Source organism: Vanellus vanellus (genome assembly GCF_965231255.1).
Source record: "Vanellus vanellus genome assembly, chromosome: 1".
Classification (NCBI taxonomy): domain Eukaryota; kingdom Metazoa; phylum Chordata; class Aves; order Charadriiformes; family Charadriidae; genus Vanellus; species Vanellus vanellus.
Genome location: NC_138905.1, coordinates 155,979,609 through 156,006,961, shown reverse-complemented (window position 1 = coordinate 156,006,961; position 27,353 = coordinate 155,979,609). Strand labels below are relative to the sequence as shown.

The window sequence follows — 27,353 nt, the reverse complement described above, 5'->3', positions numbered from 1 at the left end:
CAGAGGGTTGTGGTTAGTGGTGCAGAGTCTAGTTGGAGGTCAGTAACAAGTGGTGTTCCTCAAGGGTCAGTACTGGGTCCAGTCCTGTTCAATATATTAATCAATGATCTGGATGAAGGGATAGAGTGTACCATCAGCAAGTTTGTTGATGAAGGGATAGAGTGTACCATCAGCAAGTTTGTTGATGACACTAAACTGGGAGGAGTGGCTGACACACCAGAAGGCTGTGCTGCTTTACAGCGTGACCTGGACAGGCTGGAGAGTTGGGCAGAGAGGAACCTTATGAAATTCAACAAGGGTAAATGTAGGGTACTGCATCTGGGGAGGAATAACCCCACGCATCAGTACAGGTTGGGGGCTGACCTCCTGGAGAGCAGCTCTGTGGAAAGGGACCTGGGAGTCCTGGTGGACAACAGGATGACCATGAGCCAGCAATGTGCCCTGGCGGCCAAGAGGGCCAATGGCATCCTGGGGTGCATCAAGAAGAGTGTGGCCAGCAGGTCGAGGGAGGTCATCCTCCCCCTCTACTCTGCCCTGGTGAGGCTGCATCTGGAGTACTGCATCCAGTTCTGGGCTCCCCAGTTCAAGAAAGACAGGGATCTGCTGGAGAGGGTCCAGCAAAGGGCTACAAAGATGATTAGGGGATTAGAACATCTTTCATATGAGGAAAGGCTGAGGAACTTGGGTCTCTTTAGTCTAGAGAAAAGAAGAATGAGGGGGGATGTTATTAATGCTTTCAAATACTTAAAGGGAGGATGCCAGAGGGATGGGAGGAGTCTTTTTTCAGTGGTGCCCATTGATAGGAGGAGGGGTAATGGGCACAAGCTTGAACATAGGAAGTTCCATCTTAACATGAGGAGGAACTTCTTCACTTTGAGGGTAGTGGAGCACTGGAACAGGCTGCCCAGAGAGGTGGTGGAGTCTCCCACTCTGGAGACATTCAAAACCCACCTGGATGCTGTCCTGTGCAACCTGTTGTAGGTGACCCTGCTCTGGCAGGGGGGTTGGACTAGATGATCTCCAGAGGTCCCTTCTAACCCTGACTATTCTGTGATTCTGTTCTAGAAGATAGCTTTCAGGTCCACATCTGGGTCTGCAAGAAGTTCAGGTATAACACATGTTCTTCTGAGATGGGTCTTTCTGCAGTGGAAGAAGTATGAGTAGTGGTCATGAAAGCTGATGAAACGCTGCTGTGCATGTATGCGCCATTGAATTGTTTAAGTTCAGAAGGTATAGGATCACAGTACCAGTTGCTGCTTGTAGACAGATAAGGGGAGAGAAACTGGTGTAGCAAAGCTTGGATGATGGTAGAGAAGAAGGGTGTTACCAGTGCTGTAAATCTTTGGATGGATGGATATAAGTGTGACGCTTCTGTGAAATCTACGGAATTAATAGGTCAAACATGGACATTCTGTTGCCAGTCAAGAGTTTGTCAAGAGTCTTGAGTTTTTAGCAGCAGAGTTGAATTATTTTGGAACAATAATCCTATTAAGAAATTCAGTGAACGTGTTTATTTGGTATTTCAATGGAAGCTTTAACAGATAATATGGGGTCTGCAAGTCCTTTAGGTCTAGCAAAAGTTCAAATTCATTTGTAAGTATTCAGATGTTATTGGTAAAAATACTTGCAATTTGCATGTGGTTGGTTTGTAATATTTTTTTTTTTTTTTTTCTTTTCTCATACGCATGCAGTTTCTAATTCAAGCCTCAAAAGGCACTCTTGTGATTGGTCTATTAGCTCTGCTGTTGTGAACTAGAGAACTTTGAGAATCAGGCCACACTAAAACAATTTCTAGGTAGTGTGTTTTAGGGTTGCCCAGAGGCTGGGACACACTGTCATCAATAAACCTGATACTTTTTTCTGAGGTGAACTGTGTCAAGGCATAATGCTGGATTTGGTAGTGTGTCTGTTCTACTTGACTGCAGATAGGAAACATAGCAAATTGGACATGAAAGTGCTTCAGGTTACTTATAACCCTTAACTTCTATTAGTTACTGATGGTTACAGCAACTTTTAAAGTGTTTGGGAGCATTAGGATTAACTATAATGTTATGATTTACAAACAAAGCCTGTGATCTAGTCTGATTTCTCTCCCAGCAGTCCATGAAAACAGATGTATGTTCTTTCTGTGGCAAACTATAATTACCAGTGTTTATACAGAGTCCTTCAAATGCTTTTAGGAAAGCAGATTCACAAAGTGTAAGGTCTTTTATGACTTCAATGTGTAATGATACAATCCATACAAAATATGCAACTTAATATGAATAGTTCTAATATTTCACTACTTGACCAGAAAGTGCATATTTATAGGGTTTTTTTTAAAGGATGACAAAGACTCATTTAAAAAGATGCACCTGAGGAAGGTATTCTCTGCTCAGTCACTGTGGACTTGACTAAAAATAACTCGGATTGCATAATCGTTGTCTGCTTTAGTCTGAAGGTAACTAAGAGACTGTAGTTGTGTGTGTGTACCTCTGATGGAGGTAGAGTGTTGAAGGCAAAGGAAACTACTTGGAAAAAGAGTAGCAGATGCATAAAAACCAGGATAGCAGTTGGGATGCTTGTGTAGTCTAGTGAAAAAAATCTAAGTTTGGGGCAGAAAATGCTGCATTGCTTTTGGGGCTCCTTGAAGCTTGGATGCTCACCAAGTGATTTCCTTGTATGTGGGAAAACATGAGGAAAAGGAATGACTTGCCATACCCGTGCAAAGAAGCAACGTTTGTCTCCTGTAACATGTCACCTGTGCAAGGGCTCTGGGAGCATCCTCCTCCTGGGGGTTTGGCAGCGAGGGCTGGGGGAGCTAGTACAGCCAGGAGCAACCCCCATCCCACTGTAACGCTGGGAGAGGTTGCCAGCACTGCTGTGAAAGGCCATGGCCAGCACTGTCCCTGACCCTTGGGAGCTGCTTTTGGTACAGCCTGGCCCCTACCTGGCCTGCTAATCTGTGTGAGGATCCCCCACCTGCAGGTGAACTGACATCTTGTTCCCGGGGAGGTGCCTGATGTTTGGGGCTGGGACTTCCTCCATGCCTCAGTTGCCCTGCTCCTGGCTTAGGTGGTGGGATGAACCCTGCCCTCCCACCCCCTCGGTGCCTTCCAGCCCACGGGGACCCCAGTGGCACCCTGACAACACGTAGTGCTGTCCTTTAGGTGAACATCTCAAATGGGTATGCTTCTGAGAGTAGAGACAAATGAAAGAGGACAGAGGTTTGGAAGGTTGTTGTTTTTTCAAGCAAGCATCTTTCTCCCTTTCTACTCGTCCTATCCCCCCCGCCCCCTTCAGAGAAGAAGAAATAGCTTAGCTGGCAAAAAAAGGGATGAGACAAAGCACTGTAGGAAAAAAGGCAGTGGAAGGAATGTTTTAATTGAGAAGGAGATGGGGGGGCGGGGGGGTGGGGAGAAGAGCCAAGAAACAGATGTGGCTGGCTTTACTTCAAGCAAGTTTTATGCGTTCAAAATTCTTGGCCACTAGCTAAAATGATGCTGGTTAATTACCTTTAAATAGACTCTAGTAGTGAGTAGGAATGGAGAAATACAACCCTAACCCTCTTCTTTCTAAACAGCTCAAATTGTTTTCCTGTCTGTGTAGGAAAGAAACTACCAGTGTCTCAGGATTTCAGATAATTTATACTGTGACTTATTTTAACCTTAATTATTGAGCAACTACAGATACATTGAATGTGCATTAAGCACATGAGTTTTACAGAAGTACGCAGAAGTTATATGCAGATTTCTCAAATTCTTATTATGTAATTTTTTTTCCCCCTGCCTACAGACATAGGGCTGGGTAGTGACTCTGTATGCGCACGTCCCTCATCTCATCGGATAAAATCTTTTGATTCTCTGGGATCCCAGTCTATACACAGTAGAACTTCAAAACTCTTTCAGGGACAGTATCGGAGTTTGGTAAGTTCTAGATGAAATGTGATGTGCTGTGGTGTGATTTATTTATTTTTGTTTCTTTTGACAAGCTTTATGAGTAAACAGTAGTGTAGCAAAGTAACCGTTTCCTGTCTTTCACCTCTGTATAGTCCTGTTCTCCCAGTTCCAGTGCAATGGATTGTATTTGGATTATTTAAAGCTGTCCAATTATTTAGCTTTTTTAGCATATAAGTTTGTCCTAACTCTCATGAAATGCTTAAATGATGCAGATGTTCAAAATTAACATCTGAGAACAAAATACTCAATTTGAACATCATTAATTTGGAAGACTTCTAAGTAGCTATTAACATTTAGTGGTTACAATAGAGTAATAATCTGCCTTCATATCTGTGACGGGGGGTGAGCATATATATGTGTATACACACATACAAACAGCTGTAAGTTTGACATGCTGCAGACTTGCAACTTTGCTAACCTCAAGGCAGATGATTTGTGAGTACTTATTCAAGGTAAATGGCATAACTGTTTCATAGGTTTTGTGGAAGAACAGTGTCCTCCTCCATTGGCAAGCTACGGAGACTTGCACATTCAGGTGTGGAACCTTCCAACCTGGTCTGTTATGGAGGGGGGGAGTTTTAAGGTGGAAACTTTTTATATCCAGCATGAAATTAAACTCACCTCAGTTGTGCTCTCCTCCCAGCTTGGGAAGTTTTCGGAAAACTAACTCTCTAGTGTAAAGCTGTTGTTTCTTTGTAGCTGCCAAAGGCAGTTTTAATTTATACTATATATAGAAAATAGAATTTGATTTTTCAGGGACTTACTCTCATTTTAGCTCTGTTACTCTCGTCTGATTTGAAGGAGCTGTAATGAGACAATATACTCCATGGACTGATACAAATCCATAGATTAAAAATGACAGAAAGACTGGAAATGACAAATCATCCCTTACAAATGCTTAGAGTAGAAGTGTTGGGGGGGTGTTGTGTGTGGAGGAGAGGCTGTTTCCATTTTATGAATATTTGTTTTGTTCATGCAATAACTCTTTAAATCTCTAACGTGATCTTTTTGTTCTTTGTGTCCTCACTTACTAGGACATGACGGATAACAGCAACCATCAGTTGGTAGTGAGAGCAAAATTTAATTTTCAACAGACAAATGAAGATGAACTTTCTTTTTCAAAAGGAGATATTATTCATGTTACAAGAGTGGAAGAAGGAGGCTGGTGGGAAGGAACTCTAAATGGCAAAACAGGGTGGTTTCCAAGTAACTACGTGCGAGAAATAAAATCAAATGGTGAGTTTTGAAGGAGAGCATATTTGCACAAATTCTGGGTTTTGGGTAGAGGTTCATAGTTGGCTGATTCATTAAAAATTGTAATGCTTTTTGTTTAAGCTTGACTGTATTACTGCGTTTTATTCACAGCAATGGTTAACGCTCAGGAACTCATGCTCCCTCACCCCAGTTTGCTATATAGAGTGTTCTAGGACTTCTGAGTTAACAGTAAGCATGCAGAGAACTCATTCATTCTGTTAGCTTGTCTGCCTGTCTCTGTCACAGTTGGGCTGCTCTGACTTCCTCGATCTGAATTCCTAGAATACTGGATTTTGGCTCTGATGCTAACATGTTTTGAATCGGTGCTTTGGGTTTAAATAGTAAGAGATTTCCTGGAAATGTCTTTAAAAACAATAAAACCAAACGAAAACAACCTCCCCCAAAACCAACAACAAACTTCGCCAAGAAATCTCTAAACATGTCCCATTACTTAAAAAGAAAAAAATGCAGGAAAAATCCCCAATTCTACCGAAATCTACTAAAAGTTAGAGACAGTTTTTGAAAGATAATGTATTTGTGACTTTTCTTTTTCTTTATTGTTCATGTGCCTTGCAATTTTTTTCATACAGACCTCACTCTTCCACTGAAGTTTTATTTTGAACTTCATGCAGTGAAAATGCCTTCTGTAAATGTCATCTTCATGACTGAATACTGAATATCAGAACTAGCATTGCTTCTTAATCCACCAAGACCCCTTGACAAGGGTGATATCATCTGTTGGGTTTTTTTGTTTGTTTGTTTTTCTTTCCTGTCTCTGCTTGCTTTCAGAGATTGGGGATAGACCTGGTAGGTTAGAACGATGCTTGCTTTCAGAGATTGGGGATAGACCTGGTAGGTTAGAACTATGGTTAGAAACCAGGGATGCTCTAAGAAGCTTTACCATTCTTTCCTTTGTCACAGCTTCAATCAAAACATTTGGGCCATGCTAAAACCATTGGCATGATTTTTTTTTTTTTTTTTTTTTTCCAGCAACACAAATACATGATTGCAAACTGAATTTGTGAGGGTAAAACTCCATTTTTAAAATTATTCTTTTGCCTCCAGTTGCATCCTCTTATTTTCTTCCTTAATTTGCTATCTACAGTCAGTTTTTGCAGAACGCTAGAGTCTTAGATCTGTAACTTTGTTGTTTAATTTATCAAAATACTAGTTTTAACCTACTTTTATGCCTTTGTAGGTATGTGTTTGAATTGTTTGAAGCTGACCTTTTCATAAGGAGGATGGGGGCTGGTAGAAGGAAGCATGACATATTAAGAGCTTCATGATCTCTATTAATAATTCTTCTTCCCTATTGAGTTGCAGATTAGCTTTCCCTCTTGATGTATGTATGCATGCTATGGAATGTTTTGTTGCTACTACCGTTATGTCCATGTTGGTTATATTTCAACTGGTGACCTGACTTTTTCCAGTTACTTTTGCTTCTCTTTGTGTGTTTGAGGTGACCGTAGTATTTGTGATATTTGATCATGCCAATTTGCATCTACTTTTCCTGTTCTTCCTTTGAGATGCATGTGTGGTTTTGTTTTAATTCTCACAAAATTCATAGATGTTAGATGTTCAGATAAATGGATTTTTGTTCTAAATTAAAATACCCTCTAATGTCAGATAACTTTGTTTGTAATCTTACCTTGTACAGTTGCTCTGAAGTTAGATATTCAAGGAAAGGAAGAAAGAACTAGGAAAAGAAGCTGAAAAAATGTGGGATAATCCGAGGTTATAATATAGCAGTAGCTCTCTTTCCTGAGAGGGAATCCCAAATATTGGCTGTATGAAAGAGTTGCCGTGAAGGAAATGAAGGCTCAAATTTGGTGTGCTGCTTAGTAATGGGAACTTCCTTTATCCACATTACTTTCTTAAAGATTTTAGAAGAAAAGTAAAGTATGTTACATACATTGCACAAGCAGAGCATGTTACATGGTAAGGTATCTCAGAGCAGCTGAAACATGACCAGGCTGTGCCCATGTTTACTACTCTCTAGTATGTTTGCTTAGCTACGCTGGAATGATTAGTGTTAGCACAGAATGCTAATAGGTGTAGGAGGCAAGCTGTGAATGGTGGTAGGACAGGTACTGAGATTATTGAGCAAAGCACGGCGTTTAGTTTTCTTAGGCTGGACAACGACACTGTAAACTTTCAGGAAATAGACTTAGTTGAGATGGAAAATGGTTTTTATTTTGATTTTGAGTGTGTGTTAAGGCTTTCCTCCCCCACCCAAGGGGAAAGGGAGGATTTGTTTGAAATTGTGGTACTTATGATCAAACTTATAAATAGATTAAAAAAATGCAGTAGCAGTTTCTTTTCAGGTATGTGCCTACACTGTAAAGATCAAAAAAGATGGTCCATTTCTGTCTCTCTCTCCCTCCCTGTGCGCATGTTTTCATTTCCCTTCTTAAACCCTGTAACATCTTGCCTTTTCTATTTAATGTTCTTTGATCACTAGTCAGGAAGTACTTTGAAATAAGAGGACTTTATTTCCATCCTCCTGTACTGTTACACATGACAGAAGGTAAAAGATTTATACTGTGTAAACTTGTTAGATGTTTGACAGCGTGGCCTTATTGAGGTTTTTATTATATGAAACAGCAAGGAGGGGTGAAGGTGTAGGTAGAGTCTTGTCGCTTACGCTACCCCTTCTGTCTTGCACAGTAGAGAGATTTGGAGGCTTAGTTTTGAGAATTTCCTTGTGATGAAGAGAAGAGGGGTTAGCCAGAATGGGATGCATTTGCTTAGCTGGTCTCAGACATTAATCAGATTTTTAAAAAATCACATGGTCACTTGCTGGGTTTTATCAAAGTGTAATCCATTTAAATGGCATGAGATTATGCAGAAGGGAATATAGCTTTGAAAAATGACATTTGATATGTCACAAATGTTAGTCTAATTCTTCGCAGAAATTAACGTGTCATTACTGTCCTAACCTCTCTTCTGTTTTGCTTTCTTGACAGTTATGTTAGTATTGGGCCCAGTGCATATTACAGTGTTAATAAATCTTCTGGCTAGATGCTTAAAAAAAAATTAAAAAAAAAAAATCATAGTGTGGGAAAAGGACAGAATAGAGTGGAAGATTATCTACTGTTCCCATCCTGTGGTGCATGATAGAAGGAGAGATGCACTTCTAACTTTTCAAAAAAAAAAAAGAGCATGGAGCCAGGCTCTTTTTGGTGGTGCCCAGTGACAGGACAAGAGGTAACGGGCACAAACTTGAGTATAGGAAGTTCCACCTAAACATGAGGAGGAACTTCTTTACCTTGAGGGTGGTAGAGCACTGGAACAGGCTGCCCAGGGAGGTGGTGGAGTCTCCATCTCTGGAGACATTCAAAACCCACCTGGACGCGTTCCTGTGCAACCTGCTCTAAGGTGTCCCTGTTCTGGCGGGGCGGTTGGACTAGATGATCTCCAGAGGTCCCTTCCAACCCTATGATTCTATGAAAAGAAAAAAAAATAAAAAAAGAAAATCCATCAAGAATGCTAGTTTTCCTCTCCCCAGCCACGTGCACTTGGAGGGTTATTTTATCCTCTTTTCAGGTGTTACTCTACGGGCTATACTCAATAGAATAGAGTTTGGGATAAGTCAGTACTACTAGGGAAAAAGTGTTGGTAGTGTTGACATTGCAGAGTGGAGCATGTTGCAGCAGTGCCTGAACCAGCTTGAGAACCAGGAACAAGTTTATGTCTACCTTCCTGGTGGTGGACTTGACCTGATTAGAGACAGAGCTTGCTTAAAGCACTTCACTAATAGGGACCACACAGCTTTAGGTGTCCCAGTTGGCACATCTTTTCTCCCATACTGTAGGATGAAATAGCCTCTAGACTGCACCTAGATTACACACACTGTAGCCTAGTAATAGAAACACATGGTGATCTTGCAGCAGTACAATTGAAACGCTTTAGTAAAGTATATCCTGAAAGAGTGCTCTGTGGAGTAGCGTGAAGTAGACTGTTGCATGAAAACGAATATAACAAACTGGAGACGTGACAGAAGAGAGATAGGAGGGAATGTGAGAATGACAAGTAATTTGAAGGCAAGTAAAAGAAATACTTGCATGTTAAAGAAAACAGAATGAAACAAAATATTGGGAAGGATTGGGTAAATTGTCCTTTTACAGCCACTTATGTAAAGGATAAGGAACTGTACTTCATTTTAGACAGTTTGTGGCATCTTATGTACTGCTTAGGGAAAGGTTACAGAAGCAGCTGCTCAAAGTTGTTTTGGTTATACTGAGAATAATGATTTGCTGGAAGAATAATGTTAAGAAGCCTGTGCCAACTTTCCTCTCCACCCAAAGGAGATCTATTAAGTGAATTCTATCTGGTTAATCACTAGCCACTAGACACTTTAAAGCATTATCAAGTGTAGCTGGGTGCAACTGAATGTAATGCTTTGATCAGGAAAGAAACTGATAGCAGTAACTTACCTCTTGGTTTCAGTCATCAGTAGATAGGGTCTCTTCTAGTACTCGAGCAGATGCTTGTTTGCTTTGGATTTGATCATATGCTGTACATGTTTTTGCTGCATTCTCAATGTTAATGTAACAGACTTACATTGGGACTGGGAGAAAAAGTAGGGAGAAGGGAATAATCTTCCATACGGGAAAACATGGTGTCTGGCTCAGGTCACTTGCTCTGTTCCCTTCCAGTGCTTTGAGAAACAGAGCTTATATGTCAGAGCGGGCAAGGTGCTAGGATTTTGCTAATGTTTCAGAAACCTATGGACTTCATAGACCTGTGGACTTTATATGTTCCCAGTATGCTGAATTAGGATGATACCTGCTTGAAATGTTTAATGAATTATGCTATATGTTTGCAAAAGCACTCTAATGTTCTTTCGTGAAGGATAATAAATAGCACTTACCTTTGTTTATGCTAAGAAAGTGATTTCTTATGTGCAAGATCAGGATTTTCTTCTGAGTAATGCATTGTGCAATAAGCTAATTGCAACAGGACTGTTTCTTATTCCTCTTTATGAAGCAAGGCAGTGCTTGGAGGCAGAATACCAGACGTGATATACAGCTGGGCTGATTTGCTGTGTCTAATTCTGTGTTTCTACAATAGAAATGGCCTTTGCATTTTAAAAGCTGAATGTTGGTTATGGCTGTTCAGGCAAAGTGATTTGAATGTGTGGTGATTCTTTGTGTCCTGTTTTTAAATTTGAATTTGATCATGTCTCTCTGGATAACGGAATCAGCTGAACAGCTGGTAATATAAATGACTATGTATTTCAGCAAAAAAATCTTCCACTTTCTTCAGCAGCTTAGGAGAAGAAAAGGTTAGGGGAAGAGATGTATTCTTACGCCCTTTAAGATAACAAAGTAGCTGGAAGAAGAGCCAGATTTCTATGACTAGTCAACTTCCTCCAAATAAAGAGCGGTCAGGCATCTGTATTATGATAAAATGCAGTGACAAGTACTTACCTTTAACTCTGGTTTCTCCATTCATGCTTTTTGGCACATTAATAAACCTTTAGGTATTTAGTAAACCTGAAAGTCACTGTAAATTGTAGGATAAGTCAAGAGCTTCCACAGAGAATGAAAGCAAACTACCAAGTTTGTGTAAACTGCATCATTTTCATTATTCAGTACAATGAAACAAATTGTAATTGTCCCATAAATGAGTAGTGTTATATATGAATATATAAATGGGTAGGCATACATATGACATGACTTTAGGTGCTTCTTTCATGCTGAGTGTTTGATGACAAATCTGCTTGGGTTTATGGTTTTGTTTTAAGAAGATGGGAGGAGTCCTGTCATTTGGAATTACTTGGCTGTAGAGCAGAGCAAGTATGTACTGCAGGGCTGGTGGCTGAGAGCATCAGTGTTCCCAGCTGAATAACTGCTGGGGCTAACAGGTTTTGTGCTGTCTGTCAGCTTATAGCTGAACTGGGGGGGGGATGGAGGGGGGATATTAACCAAAAGGATTTTACTGTCATCTCTGGATATGGTAAGGAGAAATGTTTTGCCCATGTTTGGGAGTTTTAAGAACATACTTTATTTTTAGAATAGCTTCTTTGAGGAAAGTTCCAGTGCAATACAGAGAAAATCCCCTCAAAGATACCACATGTGCTTTTGGGGCCTGAGCTGCTCCTTACAGACTGTTAGCTAAAGTCTCAGCTCCAGCCGGCCTGCCTGGCACTCCGGGCACTGGAGACGAAAGGGTGGCCTGCATCTGTACTCTGCTCGCCTGAGATTGCAACATCCATGGGGCTGCAACTGGGCAGCCTGAAGGAGCACTGAATTTCCCAGGATATAGTCCAGCAGAGGCTGGTACCACATGGCTGTTCTGCTTATGGTGGCGTTTCCCTGGTCAGCTTTACTGACCATGGGAATTTCCCTGTAGCTGGCTCTTAGCTTGGCTGACTAGGCTTCTGGAAAGGCTGGTTTGTATTTGAGACTTGCATAATTTATTCTTAGTGGCCTGAGGTATCAGATAAACTAGAGTTGAATTATTCATGTAACTTTATTAAAATGCATTTGAAACTAGAGCTTGAGGAGCTTGCTTTTAAAATAAAGGTAAACCTTTCTGTAGGTATGTTTTGATGATGCGTCTCTTTTGTGGTGGGGTTTGTTGGGTGGGTTGTTTTTTTTTTTTTTTTGACAGTCTGCCATTTTATTGTTTGGATACAAATTGCTCAAATGCTTATTTGAAGTTTGCCTATTAGACAAGCCTGGTTATTTAAAAAAACAACCCAAAACACCATAATGTCCTGATAAATACAGTCTCACAAGCATTCTCTGTTGGTTATATGCAAAGTCAAGTGTGACAGGTCAAAAAGAGATGCTGTAAGTCTTACTTCGGTGTTTCTGCAGTATGCAGCATGATGCTTTTAATTCTCTCAACTTCGCTCCTCTGCGATTGAGTTAGGGGAACAGTAGAGCTGGGAGGGGAGGCTTTAGGAGTGTGTTTTCCGTGCCTCTCCACTCTGCAAGTCAGCACTTGAGTAACTTTCAGGCCTGTTCTTTTGATCTTACAGACTTATGTTGTCCTTCCAGGAACAGCCTATGTTATGGAGAGGCAAATTCACTATGGGATTATAGGAGGGATTGCATTAATTGTTATGATGGACTTTGTTCTCAAGTGCATAAGCATTTTTTTTTTAACTTCTTAGTAGTAAAAGATAATTTGTTTTAAAAGATCATTTTTCTGGGACAGGCATGTGTTAAGTCACTCCACTACTTGTACAGTGTTTTGATTCTCTGTTTCAGCCAGACTGAGTATAATGCCCCACCGCTGGTATGCTCAGCCTATGGTCACTTGCTTTTACTGAGTTAATTGAATTGATATTAAAACTTAATACTACTTTTGTTTGAAAGTGTGTGTAGTGTTTGGAAATGCCTGTGTTTTTTGGGGGTTTTGTTTTCTTTAATTGCAATCCGTGATAATGTTTTGGTTTTTAAAAAACAGTTTTGGAAAAGCTAATTTTATTAACTGACTTTTTGGTTCCAGGAAAAAGAATGGGAGCTTTTCTACCTGCCTTCATTGAGGCTAGTGTTTCATTCATTGTGAACATACGAACCATTTTGATTCTTTACCAATAATTTCAAGCACAAGTATGTACGTTTCTCAGTGAAGCACTATTTTCGCTATATCTTATGATAGATATTTTAAAGCAGTTTGTTTGACCTCTAGTGTTGAGCTATGAAACTGCACCCCATTGACACAAAAATATCTTACATTTCAGAAAAACCGGTCTCGCCCAAATCAGGTACATTGAAGAGTCCACCTAAAGGCTTTGATACATCTGCAATTAACAAAAGCTATTACAATGTGGTGAGTGATCCTTTTTCCTCCATGTGAACTGTTATATACAGTAGAAAGTAATTTAACTAAATACTCTTATCTGCATAAAAAATTTGGCAGTCCTGTCAGACCCTTAGTGCCAAAACTAGATAGAGATTTTAGTGAACTCTCATATAAACAAGATCATTATTATTTTAAGAATCCATATGTGTGATATTTTATTAAGCATGATGCAAAATTATAGTCTGAAGTGAATAATAGGTGTTTCTGTAACATACTATGCTCACTTTGCTTGCTTTGCTAGTTGTTAATTTCCGTTTTCTACTGTCCCCCAAATATGCAGTCTTCCCCAGTTGTTATAAATTAATGAAATTCTCCTGTGTTAAAATGATTAAGAATATTTTTGTCCTTTTTGTTGAACAAGAGACTGAACATTTTGAATCAATCCTTTTGATTCATGCTTATAAGTCAACTCAACTATTTACTTTGGGAACCTCTTCCTTACACTGATGGATAGACTTTGCAGCAAAAGTGATATAGCCAGAGTCAGCCTTTAACACCCCCCCAGGTATTCTTAACCTAGTACTCAGACCTCTTTAGTAGATGCATGTAAGAAACATACCAAACTGTCTTTAAATGTGTTGCTGTAACCATTTTGAGAATCCTTTATTTGCTAACAGTAGGTAACCCTGGGAAGCAAAAAGCGTCTTGCAGTTTTTGTTAACCACTGCTCCCTGCTGGTGTAAAACCAAAACACAAGGTTTTTTTCCCTTTTCTTTGAAGCAGATGTCATTGTTTTTATTTTTTGTGTGTGTTTTTAGCAGGGATTATAAAGCACAGTTTTATGCTTTCATCTTTTGTGGTTGTGGCATGAATAACACCAACCACCTGGAAGAACAGAGCAGTTTTGCATATAGTACCCTAATTGAAAACCTCCCCGTGGTGCGCCTGGTGCCTCTCTCAGTAGCCGTCATTCCACGGTAAAGGGAGAGCTGTGAGTCTTTGGCTATTGTATCCCACACCTGCTAGTCACAATGGAAAGTACCTATATAGGCGTGCCTTCCTTCAAACTGCAGGGAGTAATGCTCTTACTGTGGTAAGAGTGGTAAGAGTACTGTGGTACTCCTTTTTATTGCTGTTTTTCACTATATCTCTTCATAGTAATTTTTTTTTTTCAAAGTTGCTGTAGTGTGTAGTAGTAAATATGTCTTCTCTATTGTTAAAACTTATGTTATTCAATGCAAATAAACAGACATGAATGCAGCAGAGGGTTTAGTTCCTTCACTAGGTGTTCTTGCTTAAGTTTAATCTATATCTGTGTTGAATTTTTAATCAAAATAAATTGGCAACTCTCTTGAACACTAGTCCTTTAGATTTGGGTTGGTTTTGGGTGTGGGATTTTTGGTGTTGCTTTTTTTTTGTGTTTGTTTTTAAAGTCAGTGGTAAATATATGCCTCATATATAATCTTATATTATTATTTCCCTGATAAATGTTAATATGATGAAAAGAAAGAGTTGCAGCTGTTTAATTTGGGCTTAACTGAAATTCTAGTTTGGATGTGTCCAAATTGAATTGAATCTTGTGGTTGCATATTTTGCTTTAAGAGTAATACCGGCAATTTTGGGGGTGATAGTGTACTTCAGTGAAAATAAGAGGAAGCAAATGTTCAAATTTGCCTAAAACCATATTTATGGCAGTTAAGTTATAAAAGGCCATACAGTTTTGAAATACCACCTTTGACTTGTGTGATTTTTATACTTGTTCCCTGAATAACCTATTGTCATCATCATGGATATTATCATCATGGAGACTCAAGCTACAATATAGTTTGGGAAACAGGTAGCCATAGCTGGCTTTTAAAGTAGTTTAATGAGAAAAAAAAAAAAAAGTTGGAAGTAATGACGGTCATACCTACTCTTGGAGTTGGGTTTTTTTTCATCTTGCTTAGGTGCAACTTGGTGCACTAAACTGATGTAAGTAAGATTCCCACTGTTTTGACTGCTAGCTATTTATTAACTGTTCATGATATATTGCATGGCAGATGGGCATGGAAATGACCAGTTCATAATAAGATACATAGTAAATTAGAGCACTGGCCCTAGAATGCTGTTCTTAAATCCTTCTGCAGTGAATTAGATAGTTGTCTTGTTTTCACCACAGTGTGGCAGATATACCCACTTTCTTTTAAGCTTATAATTGTATTCTTTTTGTTTAAAGAATGTAAGTCTGTGCTGTAGCATGCACTTTGTTTCAGAGAAGTAAGACTCTACAGCTGTGCTTAAAACCTAAATTAGACTAGCTGGCATCTAGATTTTCTTGAAAAATACTAAGTTCTTCCGATGGCATTATAACTGTAAAATAATGATTTTTAAAAGTTATTAAATATGTAATGATTTTTACATGTATACAAGACAAACAAGCAAACCCATTCACTGAAGTGAAAGCAGTTTAACCCATGTGTTGAGTTTTTGTTGTGTTTTAATACGTAAGCTTCAGACATGGCACTAACAAAATTGAGCTCATACTAAGGTAAAAACAGAAGAGCTCCAAATAAACCTTTGGCAACTGGTAGCTAAAAGGATGTAGCTCGAGTTGAACTCTGTTAAAGACTCTCTTGACAACCAAGCATGATTTGAGGCTGGTACTCCGGGACTGCTTGCTATTTTTAAGTTGTGGCTATCTTCTACCATACGAGTGTGTGCTGAGACCCTGTAAACCTCATGATTATTTATTGCTGTTTTTCCTCGGGAAGGATTTATGCAGGTGCAGGCAGCACCTGTGGGTACGTTCATCAGACTGATGACAAGAATGAAAGGGAAGTTCAGAGGAAGTTGAGAGAGTGGTAGGAGAGGCTCAAGGCTGCTAGTCTCCCTTTCTGGGAGAAGGGCTGGGATAGGCTAAAGAAAGGGTGTTTAATGTAAAGCGGAGACTGTTTTCACCGCTTTCCTCTGTTCTTCACACCCTTGTAAACGTGTTCTTTATTTTTATTGATTCACAGAACTCCATCTGAACTTCATAACACAAATCACACTTTCTAGTCTCAGTGTGCTTTATTAGCTGCACCCCACACTAGGTGTGCTCCGTCTACGCAGCAACATTTGGTTTATGCTTCCATTTTGCCTGGCTTGGGAATGCAGGTTAGTAGAGAATCATAGAATAGTTTGAGTTGGAAGGGACCTTTTAAAGGTCACCTAGTCAAACATCCCTCTGCAATAAGCAGAGACATCTAGACAACTAGAGTTACTGGTGCTACAAGGTCTTGTTTTCCGTAAAATGGTACGAGTCTACAGCAGAGTGTAATATGAAGCAGACTCATGATCAAGCATGAGACATTTTTCATGTAGAATTTAGTAAACTGTTACTGAAGTAGTGGGCATATTATTGCAGGTTTATTCCCTAAAGACAGGGCAGGCATTACTCTGAGGTTTATTTTTACTTGTTAATCCCTTGAGAACTTAATTTTATTTTGGACACAAAATTTTAGGTTATTTCCACTTACAGGACAATTGCCTTGAGCTGTTTTAAAAGCAGGTAAAGAAATGGGCAACTTTCTCCATAGCATGAGTTTTTGCAGACCTCATTTTCCATTTAAACGTTTGAGAAGTGATAGAAAATAAGCACTCTTTTCAAGGCTGCACTTTTGGAGTTGGGTCAAGAGTTTGTGTTTACTGAAGCTCATAAAAGTTTTTGAGGACCCTTAAGATATGGTATAATTGTATGGTGCTTTATATTGCCTCTCTCGAGCCTGTTTTAAAGGGGTTCATCTCTCAGATTCTCATGATCCAGGAAAATTAGACGTTGATCACCATTTGATATTTCAGTTGAGTGCTATACTACTCCCATAAAATGGGAGTGTGCAACAGGATCACGCCCGAGTGTAGCTGTGAAATCTGCCTTTTCTCCCTCTTATTTGGAAGGTGATCAGCTTCATGTAAGTCACTTAAAATCCATTTTTGGGTGGCAGTTTTTGCCTTGGGGAGATAGCTGGTGTTTTGTGTGACAGAATTGTTAACAGTGCTTGAATTTTCCATGCCGTGTGATTGAGAGAGCTTGTGCTGTTTGAGCTCAGTTGTCTGTGCCTGCCATTCATCAGTGTTACGGATTGCAAAAGCTGCCACTTCAATGCTGCTCTTTTGGTACCCAGTCTTATCTGTGCAAATGTTGTGGTAGAGTTGTGGAAACAAGGTCTTCGAGGTCTCATGGGGTCTTGCAGCAGCCAGAACGCGCAGAAAGCAGGAAAGGGAAGAAAGGTGATTATTAGAGCATGCGGGCGAGACATGGATATGAGGAATGTAAGAGTGCTCTGGTGCCAAAATACTGAGTTGCAATACTGACTGCTTACCGCTTCAAAGCACAGTCCAAACAGTTAATCCTCATAGCTTCTCCGTGAGGTAGGTAAGTCAAGCTGGGAGGATGCGAGATCTCACAGAACTGGTGTTTTATAGTTATGTAAGCAAGATTATTCTTTTTTAAAGATATTCGAAGTGAAATAATGTTATAAGCAGTGGAGACTGCACTTGGGGTGGGAGGAGGAAGGGAAATAGATTTAATGTGTTTTGGAAACTATATAAAACTATATGTATAGCTAAAGTATAATGTAACATTGTGAACTCCTAGAATAACATAAAGCAGTATAAGTGTATCTAGTACTCTGCGTAGGTTTTGTAGCATAGTTCTATTTACAGCTGCATTTATTTTCCTTTTTCCCAATAATTTATCAGCTGGCTAATTCTAGTTTTTCAGCTTTTCTGTTCTTTTATGTGTTTTTTTTCCCTCCTTTAAGTCTTTTTCCTTCAATCCCATATTCTCCGTAATGCAAAGAAAATCCTCAAATAAAAATCCGAACCACCACAGGAAAGTAATGGAGTTATCCAACACGAAACTAGTTTTATCTCAAGCTTTTCAGAGAAAGAAAGGAAATAGCGAAGAATAGAAGTAGTCTTCAAGAAAGTGGAAGAGTAGTGCAGCCTTTCAAGATTCTAGCAAATTTGTCGATTTTTATCTTTGAATGTCTTTTAATGCTGTTCAGTGCTTCATCAGGACACCGTGTTTTTTGTCCTTGGCTTTCAATCTCCTTTTCCCTACTAATTGCTGTGTAATGACTTTGGGCTGGGAGATTTTTGTTGGAAAAGCCATATTGGAAAAGATTGGTCTTGCGTTTAGTTTTGAACCTCAGGGTTCCTAAGTACTTTCCTATTTAACAATTGACTTTGTTTTATATATGTGTAAGACATTATGGGGTTTAATTAGTGTGGTGATCAATGGAATTTTTTTTTCCCTTGGTCTAAGTGGGCAAAGAAACCTTAGCTTTTTTAAAATTTGTGTGTGTATATTGTACTTTATGCTGTAGTTTCCTAGTTAGCCATAACTTTCCCTGTGACATTCTTCTGTCATAGTGTTTAGCAGAGAATGGAGACATTTTAATCTTCAGTTCAGGATTCAGATTTCCAACAAAAGAATGAACTCAAAAGTGGTCTCTCTCCCTCTCTCCAAATGAATAGAAGCATTCAAGGAATAAGCAGAATCAATGACACCAATGAAAGGAACAGTGAATTCTTCATTGACATACTGAACTATTTAAAGTTATTTCATCAGGTTTGCATTTAGGAATGAATGGCTTTTTTTATTTCCTAAGAAAGAGTATTGACTACAACACTGAATAACGCACTCAATTACAGTTGTTACTATAAATGCTGAAATGAGATGTTACTATAGGCTTGACAAATATGGCATGTAGCAAAATGAGAAGGTTTGTGATGTGGCTTATGACCAGTGAATAGCAAAAAGTTTTCAAAACTCAGCTGTGTTCATTGAACTATGTTTAATTTTGATGATTCTCTTGCTAAATCATTAACTTTTTGGAGGCAAAAAGTAACTTGCTGGCTAAAAGCACAGTAGAATTTGATGTGAATATATTGAAGGATATCCTAAAGCAGGCTCCCGGGACATGGCCTGGTAAAATGTTTTCTTTTACATATTTGGGGGTATTCTAGTTTGATTTATGTTCAGCAAAAAAAAAAGTGTGTGCTGTGTTTTATGAGTTCTTGGCTTTGCATCAGAATCTGTTGTAATTTTCTCATGGTAGTGTGTATTATTGCACTCCCAGTGGAAGGTTAGGCAGCCCTATTTAAAAAGAATGCAATAATGCTAATCATATTGCTAGTAAAGTTGGCACTTGATATTTGTAAGTCTGATATTCAGACCTTCTAGATAGAACAGCATGTCTGAATAAATAAACACTTCTCTAACAAGATGAGTTGCAACGTGTTGTAATTGAGACTGAGAAAATGACACTAATTGTTCATTTCTCATACTACTTCTATTGTGCTTTACCAGCCTCTGATGATCTTTGACTGTTCTGAAGTACACAGGAGGAATAATTACCCCTAGCTTTGGAAGAACACTGAATAGCTTTCAGATTTTACCGTAAAAGTTTTAAGTGTAGTGGAATTCCTGCTAGCTTACCACTTTTTTTGTATATGGCTAAAGGATGGCTCCTTGAGCATGTGTGGTGTTGTTTTTTCATAGATGTATAGTATTCAATGCTTTCTTGCTGATACTTAAATTTTAATGTAGGAACACTCATTTAAGTTTTCCTAGTGCTAAGTAAATTTTTGTATGCTTTAAAACTGGTATTGATTTGAACACTTTGAAGTATTTTTTAAGAAATACCAATTAGCAACTGTCATTTATTGTAGGTGCTACAAAATATATTAGAAACAGAAAATGAATATGCTAAGGAGCTACAAACAATGCTTTCAAACTACCTGCGACCATTACAAGCCAGTGAAAAGTATGTGAGTTTGTTTTAATTCGTTTTTTAAATTAAATTCGAGATCTCTTGTGTATTGGGTGGGGTTTACATGGTCAAAATTTCAATATCAATGTGCATTTTCTTGTGCGGACTGTGAGATTCTTGAGGCAGGGCTTGCTTTTAGTCTGATGCTTAATCTAAGAACCAGTAAATATTTTATTTTAATGTTGTAGGTTTTATTAAAGCACAGTTAGTCAATAACTACAAAATTGAACACCTTTTATTTACTTTGTCTCCAGGTTAAACTCTGCAAATACTTCGTACTTAATGGGAAACCTGGAAGAAATAAGTTCTTTCCAGCAAATGCTTGTACAGTCTTTAGAAGAATGCACCAAGTAAGTACTATGCATACCAGATACTGTAAAATTCTAACAAGAAAATATTTTATTTTACTTGTTGTGTATACTGTTATAATTTTTGTTCCTCTCACCTTAAGGACTGTTGCTGCATCAGTATAGTAATAGATGTTTGGGTAATGCATTGATTGTTTACACAGATAGATATTGGCCCTAGGATGCAATTGAAGAGGTAGGAATTTTGATGTAGTTTGAAAACAGTTTATGAATTTCCATGATGCAATTGCACACCGGTGGGGAAGTGGTAGAGAAAGTGGGGGATTTGGGAGCATGAATTTTAAGTATTTTCTTAACGTAAGAGAAAGAATAAATGGAGCTTATGTTGTGGTGGAACAGTGGAGGATGAGGTATGTGACTTGGATGAAGGATGCTGTATGAGAATGCTTCTGCTTAGTACTGTTCTGTCCTGAACAATGGTGGTTGTCAAAATATGCTGGGAGAGGCATGATGTAGGATAGGCAGAAAGAGTAACAAGCCTCAATGCCTGTACCACACAGAAAGCATGAAGCACGGAAAAAAGGGGATGAAGACACCTGTCCTCCTTCCTTAGGTTAGGCTGAAGCGGTAGCTGGATATTTTTCAGCTTGTACCTCAGCACTTGGGGATGTAAGAAAGAAGGTGGCCGTATCCCATTTGAATTGTCCTAACAACTCTCTAGTGTTGAAACTCCACTGAAAGTGTAGTTCCTGTTCCTAATCTCAGTTGCATCCTTTTCCTTGCCTGTGTTCTGGTTTTGTCTGACCACATGGTGAGCTAAGGCAACTTGCTAATCCCAGTTTGCTTGTTTTCTGCCAAGTTAGTAATTTGAATTGCTACTGAGGGCTTATACAAGTTTCAGTCTGCTGGGAGTGCTTGGCTGTGAGAAGGAATGAATGTCTTGGATGGAGGAGAAAGCGCCTCTTTTGGCAGCAGTGATCTTTAGATAAGCTCAATGTGTCTTGTTTTGACCTCTTCTTCCACTTTTGCTCTAAGCTGCTCCATATGAGGATAGAGCTTTGTCATGACAAAGCAGAAACTGCGTCTCCACTAGGCAGTAACGTATGTCTGGGTCTGTTACTGACTTCGGATCCCACGTCCTCCTACCACCTGGCTTCTCTTCCTCTCTTCTACCTCTAGACAACTTAGACTGGAATGGAAAGGAGGACGGTATAGTTCAGATGACTATTCAGCAGTGGAATGGAAACATTCTTGAAATTACCTTTCTTCCATGCTGTGTTTGAGAAAGAAGGATATTCTTTCTGGCAAGTTAGATTTGATCAGTTAAGTGTCTAAATCCCTGCGAGTGACTGTCCATAGACATAAATGTTTCCTTTCTTTTCTTGTCACTGTGCTTTGTTGTCTCATTCTTTTGTTACCACAATTTTGTTTCTGTGAATCAGAAGTTGGGGAAGTTAAGTACTTTGCATGAGCAGACTGTCATCTTTTAAAACTTTTGATTAAGGTGGTCTTAAGAGTGAAAGAACATATGCCTTTAAACAAATATTAATGCAAGTTTTGTTGTAACTTGGTATGTAGGTTAATGTGATATCATAACGTAGCTTCAAGCTCAGAAAGCTTATTTAGAACTCCTTCATTTATTTAAACTCTGGAGCACCTTCTCATAATGTCCTTTATTTCTTCTTCCTGCTAAGTGAAATATTGCTGTGTAGTAAATTAGGAACATAACGGATGCTAGTAGGTGGGCAGAGGAAGTGATGCCCCAGGGTTACTGAAGGGTTACTGCGAATGTTTTGTGTTAGTTTCATTTCATAAATATGCTGGCCATGCCAAGTGGTGTTTTCAGTTTAATTTTCATCATAGCATATTGACTTGAGCATCCAGCTTCCTCCAGTTTTGAATCCAATCTATCATAATTCCTATCATGTAGAAGAATGCTTGCTCTGCTGCCTTGTTTTTTGTCATTTTGCCATGTTTTTTTGGCTGGTGAACCTGTTCTGTAAACTCAGAGTAGCTCCCGGGCTGAAAATAGATTTATCATTTTATTTTATTTTTGGCAGAGAGCTTATAGTTCCATCACTCAGGCACTTCATATTGCAGCATCCGGTATGGTGTTTTTTCTAACTTGACATGTCAGAATGACCAAATGCTGATGTCCTGCCGGTTGTAGTGCTGCCAGCCTACCTTGCTTGACAAATTCCTGTTCTTGGGCGTGAGAATTGAATGTTTTTTGAATTCCACACCCCACTCGATTCAGTTTGTCATTTGAGTTTTCTCTTAACAAATCCTGGCATTTACTCCAGTTACAGAAACTTTCTGGTGCTTTTCTTCTTGCCTGCACCACTTTGGCTTATTTAACCCTCACGTTGTTAAATGTTGGGTTGTGGTTTTTTTTCAGAACGCGTAATGCTGTAGCAGGTGCTTTGTATGTTTTGGGGGAAATAGTTGCTTGGATGTGGTTTAGTTTTAGTTGTGTGCCACCCTTCCACCCTGCCCCCAGCCTTGAAGCTCTTCTGGTGCATTGCTAAAGGTTTCTCCTCTTTGAACTTGTCCTGGTTGGCTTCTGTTGCAGTATCACTGTGGTGCTCCTTTGGGCTCCTCCATCTGTCACAGGCCTGGGAACACTTCTTGTCTGCCTGCCTGGATGCTGGACACCATTGGACAGATTCGTTTGGGGTTATTTCTACCTTTGACTTCTCTCCTTCATTTACAAAACAGAAATGGCATATGAAATGAGTAACTAGCGTTGAGAGAGAGTCTTCTGGCTGACCGACTTCAAAAGCACATGTGTGGTTTTTTTTTTTTTTTTTTTTTGACTGATCAGCTTCAAGTGCGCTTTGTTCTGATGGATGGAAAAGAGCTGTAACTGACAAGGCAGAGAAGCTGATGGAGTCTCGAGTTGCAAAAGTGCCAATTTCTGACAGTAAAACAGGGCAAGAGCATCCCAGTTTTGTCCCTTGCTTTTAGTTATTGCGAGTATCTATAGAAGTAAGGCTATCATGGTTAAGTGAATTTGAACAGTGTCTTCAGATTCCCTGAAAAAAGCCTGGTAACGGATGTCTGAGAGGTAAGGCAAATTGATAAATAGGGAAAGGTATGGTTGAGAAGAGAGCATGGAAGATTAGACAGATGGGTTGTGAATAAGTTGAATGGTACCTCCTTTTGTTGCAAAGTGTCCCCCTTATTTCAGTAACCTTGTTAACTGTGAAGCTTCAGGACGTAACCTCTAATCTTGTGTTTCTTCACAAACTGCATCCCTTGGGGTCAATAATCACAATTATCCCTTAACTTTTGCACACCTTCAGTTGTCCTGGGTCTTCCACTGCTATTCGCTTTTAAGTTCAAGACTTTCTCTGTATTGACCCCCTGCAAACACAGCAAACTCACTATTGATGCCCCAGTTCCTTCAAGAGGCTGAGAGAGGGGCAGGAAATTCTGCTGTTTATCTTTCTGTGGGATGAGATGGGGAAGACTAGAAAATGCCACCCAGATGATTCAAAATTTCCAGTTTGTGGCAGGTTCTGTAGGGGTGTGTGTATAAATGTATATATATTTTATACATACGCATACATATATACAGGGACATAGATTGCTGCATGACACTCCTGCAGTAACCACAGAGTTGAGTGAAATCTAGGAACATCAGATCTTCTCCTTGCAAAAAGAAAACATACAATGCTGATGACATTTTGTGATCTACTTTTCTTTTAAGATTGCCTCTGTTAGTCTGTGTTTAAATTTGTCTAGTTTCATCAGTTTCCACAGCCTTTTGCAGAATGTTGTAATGTCCAAATGTCCACTGACACCAAAACTAAGGCAGATTTTTTTCAGAACTCACAGGACATAATTAGATATTCTGTAATGCCACACTTTCTGTCAGCTGCCAGTCTAGCTTTAGTCCAGTCCCAGTCACTGGTTTGGTCAGAATTTTAAACTAAGTGTGATTGAGCAGTGAGGTATTTTTTCTTTCTTTTCTCAAATTATCATATAGTGGGAACCCGTTTTAAGTCTGGAGAAACTGATAGCTGTTGGATGTAACTCCAATAAGCAGATAATTTGTTAGGTGGTTTAGATGTAGTTGTATGGTGATGCCTCTAGCACGTGTGCAACAGCAGAGGCTTTGTGATGGTTCTCTCAATTCTGTAAATGGCATCAAAACATGTCTTTGGCCTTTTTATAACTGAAGCTGTTATAATTTCTATATATGTATAAATACAGTATTTACATGTGATTCCTTTTAAAGTATCAAATATGAGAAGAATATTGGTATGATAACTTCAGAATAAATTGCAAAATAACTATTGAACACGTTAACTATTCAAAGGTTTATATGATGTGGTGATAGGTATTAAATTGTTGGCTTTTCAGCACTTAAAGGAGATATAGATAATTTATTAATTGTGCCTCCAATAGAACACTTGCAACTAATGCCTGTATTAGAAAAGTAAAACGGGATGAGTTGCCACCCCCTTATAAAGTCTGTTAATTATCTTAATTCAACAAAGACTGAGCAGTATAAAGTTGCAATGCATGTGCAACATGAAAAAGAAAATAATGTCAGTCTTTCATTCTGATAAAAGAACAGCAGAATCAGAAGACACAGATGTCTGCTTGGTAGGAACAGCCATAATTTACTCTTCATCCTCCCAACCCCCGGCACTACAGTATGAAAAGGGAATGTAATCACTTTCAGCAACTGTTTATTGGGGCTTCTTACTATTTAATACTGAGTTATATGCCTTGAGCATATCTTCAGAGTTTGAGACTTTTTCTGCATCCATTACTCGAGGAATGTATTATTAGCTCATGCTTAGATTTATTAAAGGGGACCAGCTGCTAGGCAGGAAATGCTGCTTGGAAGGCTGCAAGAGTAGCATTCCCTTGGTGTGCTGGGGAATGCCCCTGGTTTTCCACTAAATACCCGCAAAAGCAAGCCACTCCATTGATTTCGGAATTTAAACTTTTCTTGAAAAAGAAATAAAGATGCAGACAATAAAATATGGACCCTAGCCTTTAATGTAAGGAGCGCTGATAATGTAATCAGAGGTTACCTGGCATGATGTGCTAGCTATCATTTTCTGGGTGTCGATAATGAATGTTGCTTTCAAATAGGGAAGTGTGTTTCCCCTGCCCTGCATTTTGAACAGTCAATTTTGACTTCATATTGGGTAGGTCTTCCCACCTACTATGAGTTTAGAGAAGGCGTCAGGGACAAGCTTGTAGTCTAGTACCGCTGAAAACTTTGTGTCCCATCTACCAGTTAACTTGACTGTGGGTTATGCAATTGACTATTGGCCATATAACCTACTGCTGAAGAGAGTTAGTCCTTCAAGTGGGAGTTGCTCTGCAGAAAATAATATGGTTTCATTCTTTTTGACACCCTTACGATATCTATCGTTCACTTGTTTGTCCGATTTATTCTTTCTCACATAGGAAGCAATCTAGTATGGATATTATTGAGTGGTTCTGGGAATGATGATATGGTGGAATTAAGTAAGGAAGCATGGCTGGTTATAGAGTATATATTTCCCATCAGTTTGTGTTTAGCTTGAAAATTATTTTAGATTTTAAAAAATGAGTGTGCTTCAATTTGCATATGAAGTATGCAGCTTAAGGAGATACTAAGAATAAGACTGGAAGAGTTGCATTTTTCTCCCCCTCCTCCCCCCCCGGCTTATACAGATGCAAAATCAGAAGTCAGACTTTACTTTCTGCTGATTGTACCAGTTCTAAGCTGGTGCTGCACAGCCAACTTCAGATATTTATACTCCAGATATTTTCTTACTGCAATTTGAGATGACAGTTTCTGCTAAAACCTTTTGAAAAATACACTGTGTATCTTCATATTTTCAGATTATCTTTCTTCATATCCTGTCCTCCCTTATTTATAATAAATAAATGTGTGTATATTCCAAAACTGATTAGGTTCACCCAAGACTGTGTGAAAGTAAGCTTTTCTTCTAAATACTGTTTCTCTTGCTGAGTCATGATTTTTTTTCCCCAAAGTCATTGAGGCTGCTGTTATTTAAGTACCATCCTGTACTAGACAAAATAAGCCCTTCTGAACAGAATTGGGACATTTTCTTTCACTGCTTAGCAAATGTGGTGCATTCTAGTGTGAAAGATGAAGAAAGTATGAGTTACAGATAGTATTTCTGTACTGATGGTGATACAGCAGCCCTCTTGCCCTGGTTACAAACCAACATAAAAGTGCTTTATGGTCCTTAAAAAGCAAGATGAGTGACAATGGCGTATAAACAGCCTGTTACTGCACTGTAACTGCCTTCTGTTTGTGCTATTGGAGCTTAATATGGTACTTAAATCTTTTAATGAATATTTTAAGCCTACCATCTCCGGTGGTGTGGGGTAGAGGGAGAGAATACTTGCTACTCCATTTTTTTATCTAAATGCTGAATTATTGCCTTCTTAAAGGCTTAACTTGGCATGGTATATATAAGTGGATAGTAAACTGTTCTAACTAATAGGTATGTTGACTAAAAAATTGAACTCCTGAAGAAAGTGCTAATTACCACTAATTCTTGGGGAAAAAAAAAAAATAAAAAAAAAATGCAGAGCGTCTGTCTTGCAGGTATGTACCATACTCTACCTATACTGGTAGAGTATGGCATAATCAAGCCTGACAGTTACGGGGTTGAAGCTGTAAAGAAGAGCAAGCTGTTGGTTGCTGGTCATAGAAATCTATATGATGATTTTATAAAAACAAAACACACAACAGAAACAAACCAACCCCAGTATACATTATTTTTCGAGGCTTTTAATTTATTGTCGGTATTACAGTAATTTTATTTTTATTACTCTTTGTTTCTAGGTTGCCTGAAACTCAGCAGAGGGTTGGAGGATGTTTTCTAAATTTGATGCCGCAAATGAAAAGCTTATACCTTGCATACTGTGCCAACCATCCATCAGCAGTAAATGTTCTCACAGAACACAGGTATGTTTGCTTTGTGCTCTTTTAAATCTGATACAAAAAAGTGCATAAAATACACTTGTGTTGTAAAGCTGTGATATCTCTTTTGACATGCATTTGGTATGGTAGAGCTTCTTTAAGAAAAAACAAAAAAAGTAGTATATATTTTTTTAAAAAAGACCAAAAAAACCCCACAGCACAAAGCTATTCTATGTGATCAGGACCAGCTTGTCACTTTTGGCAGTGTGTTATCAACTATTTGAGAGCATTTTCTCATTTAAAGAACACATACTGAACTCTGATTATGTAAAACAACGTGTACTGATTGTCATCTTTGTTTTAAAAAAATGTCGAGATCAAAACAAGT

The 27,353-nt window shown here is 38.9% G+C and overlaps 1 protein-coding gene across 2 annotated transcripts in view; it reads left to right on the top strand.

The window, feature by feature from the left end:
- Positions 1 to 4,975: 4,975 nt before the first annotated feature.
- Positions 4,976 to 27,353, top strand: part of ARHGEF7 (Rho guanine nucleotide exchange factor 7) — a gene marked incomplete at its 5' end in the record, with an annotated part of 64,460 nt that continues 42,082 nt past the window's right edge. For both annotated transcript variants that reach the window (XM_082498825.1, XM_082498824.1), the window contains 5 exons: positions 4,976 to 5,174; positions 12,892 to 12,980; positions 19,650 to 19,744; positions 20,005 to 20,100; positions 26,888 to 27,010. In XM_082498825.1, coding sequence (XP_082354951.1) covers positions 4,976 to 5,174; positions 12,892 to 12,980; positions 19,650 to 19,744; positions 20,005 to 20,100; positions 26,888 to 27,010 — 602 coding nt within the window. The remainder of the gene's footprint in view (positions 5,175 to 12,891; positions 12,981 to 19,649; positions 19,745 to 20,004; positions 20,101 to 26,887; positions 27,011 to 27,353) is intronic.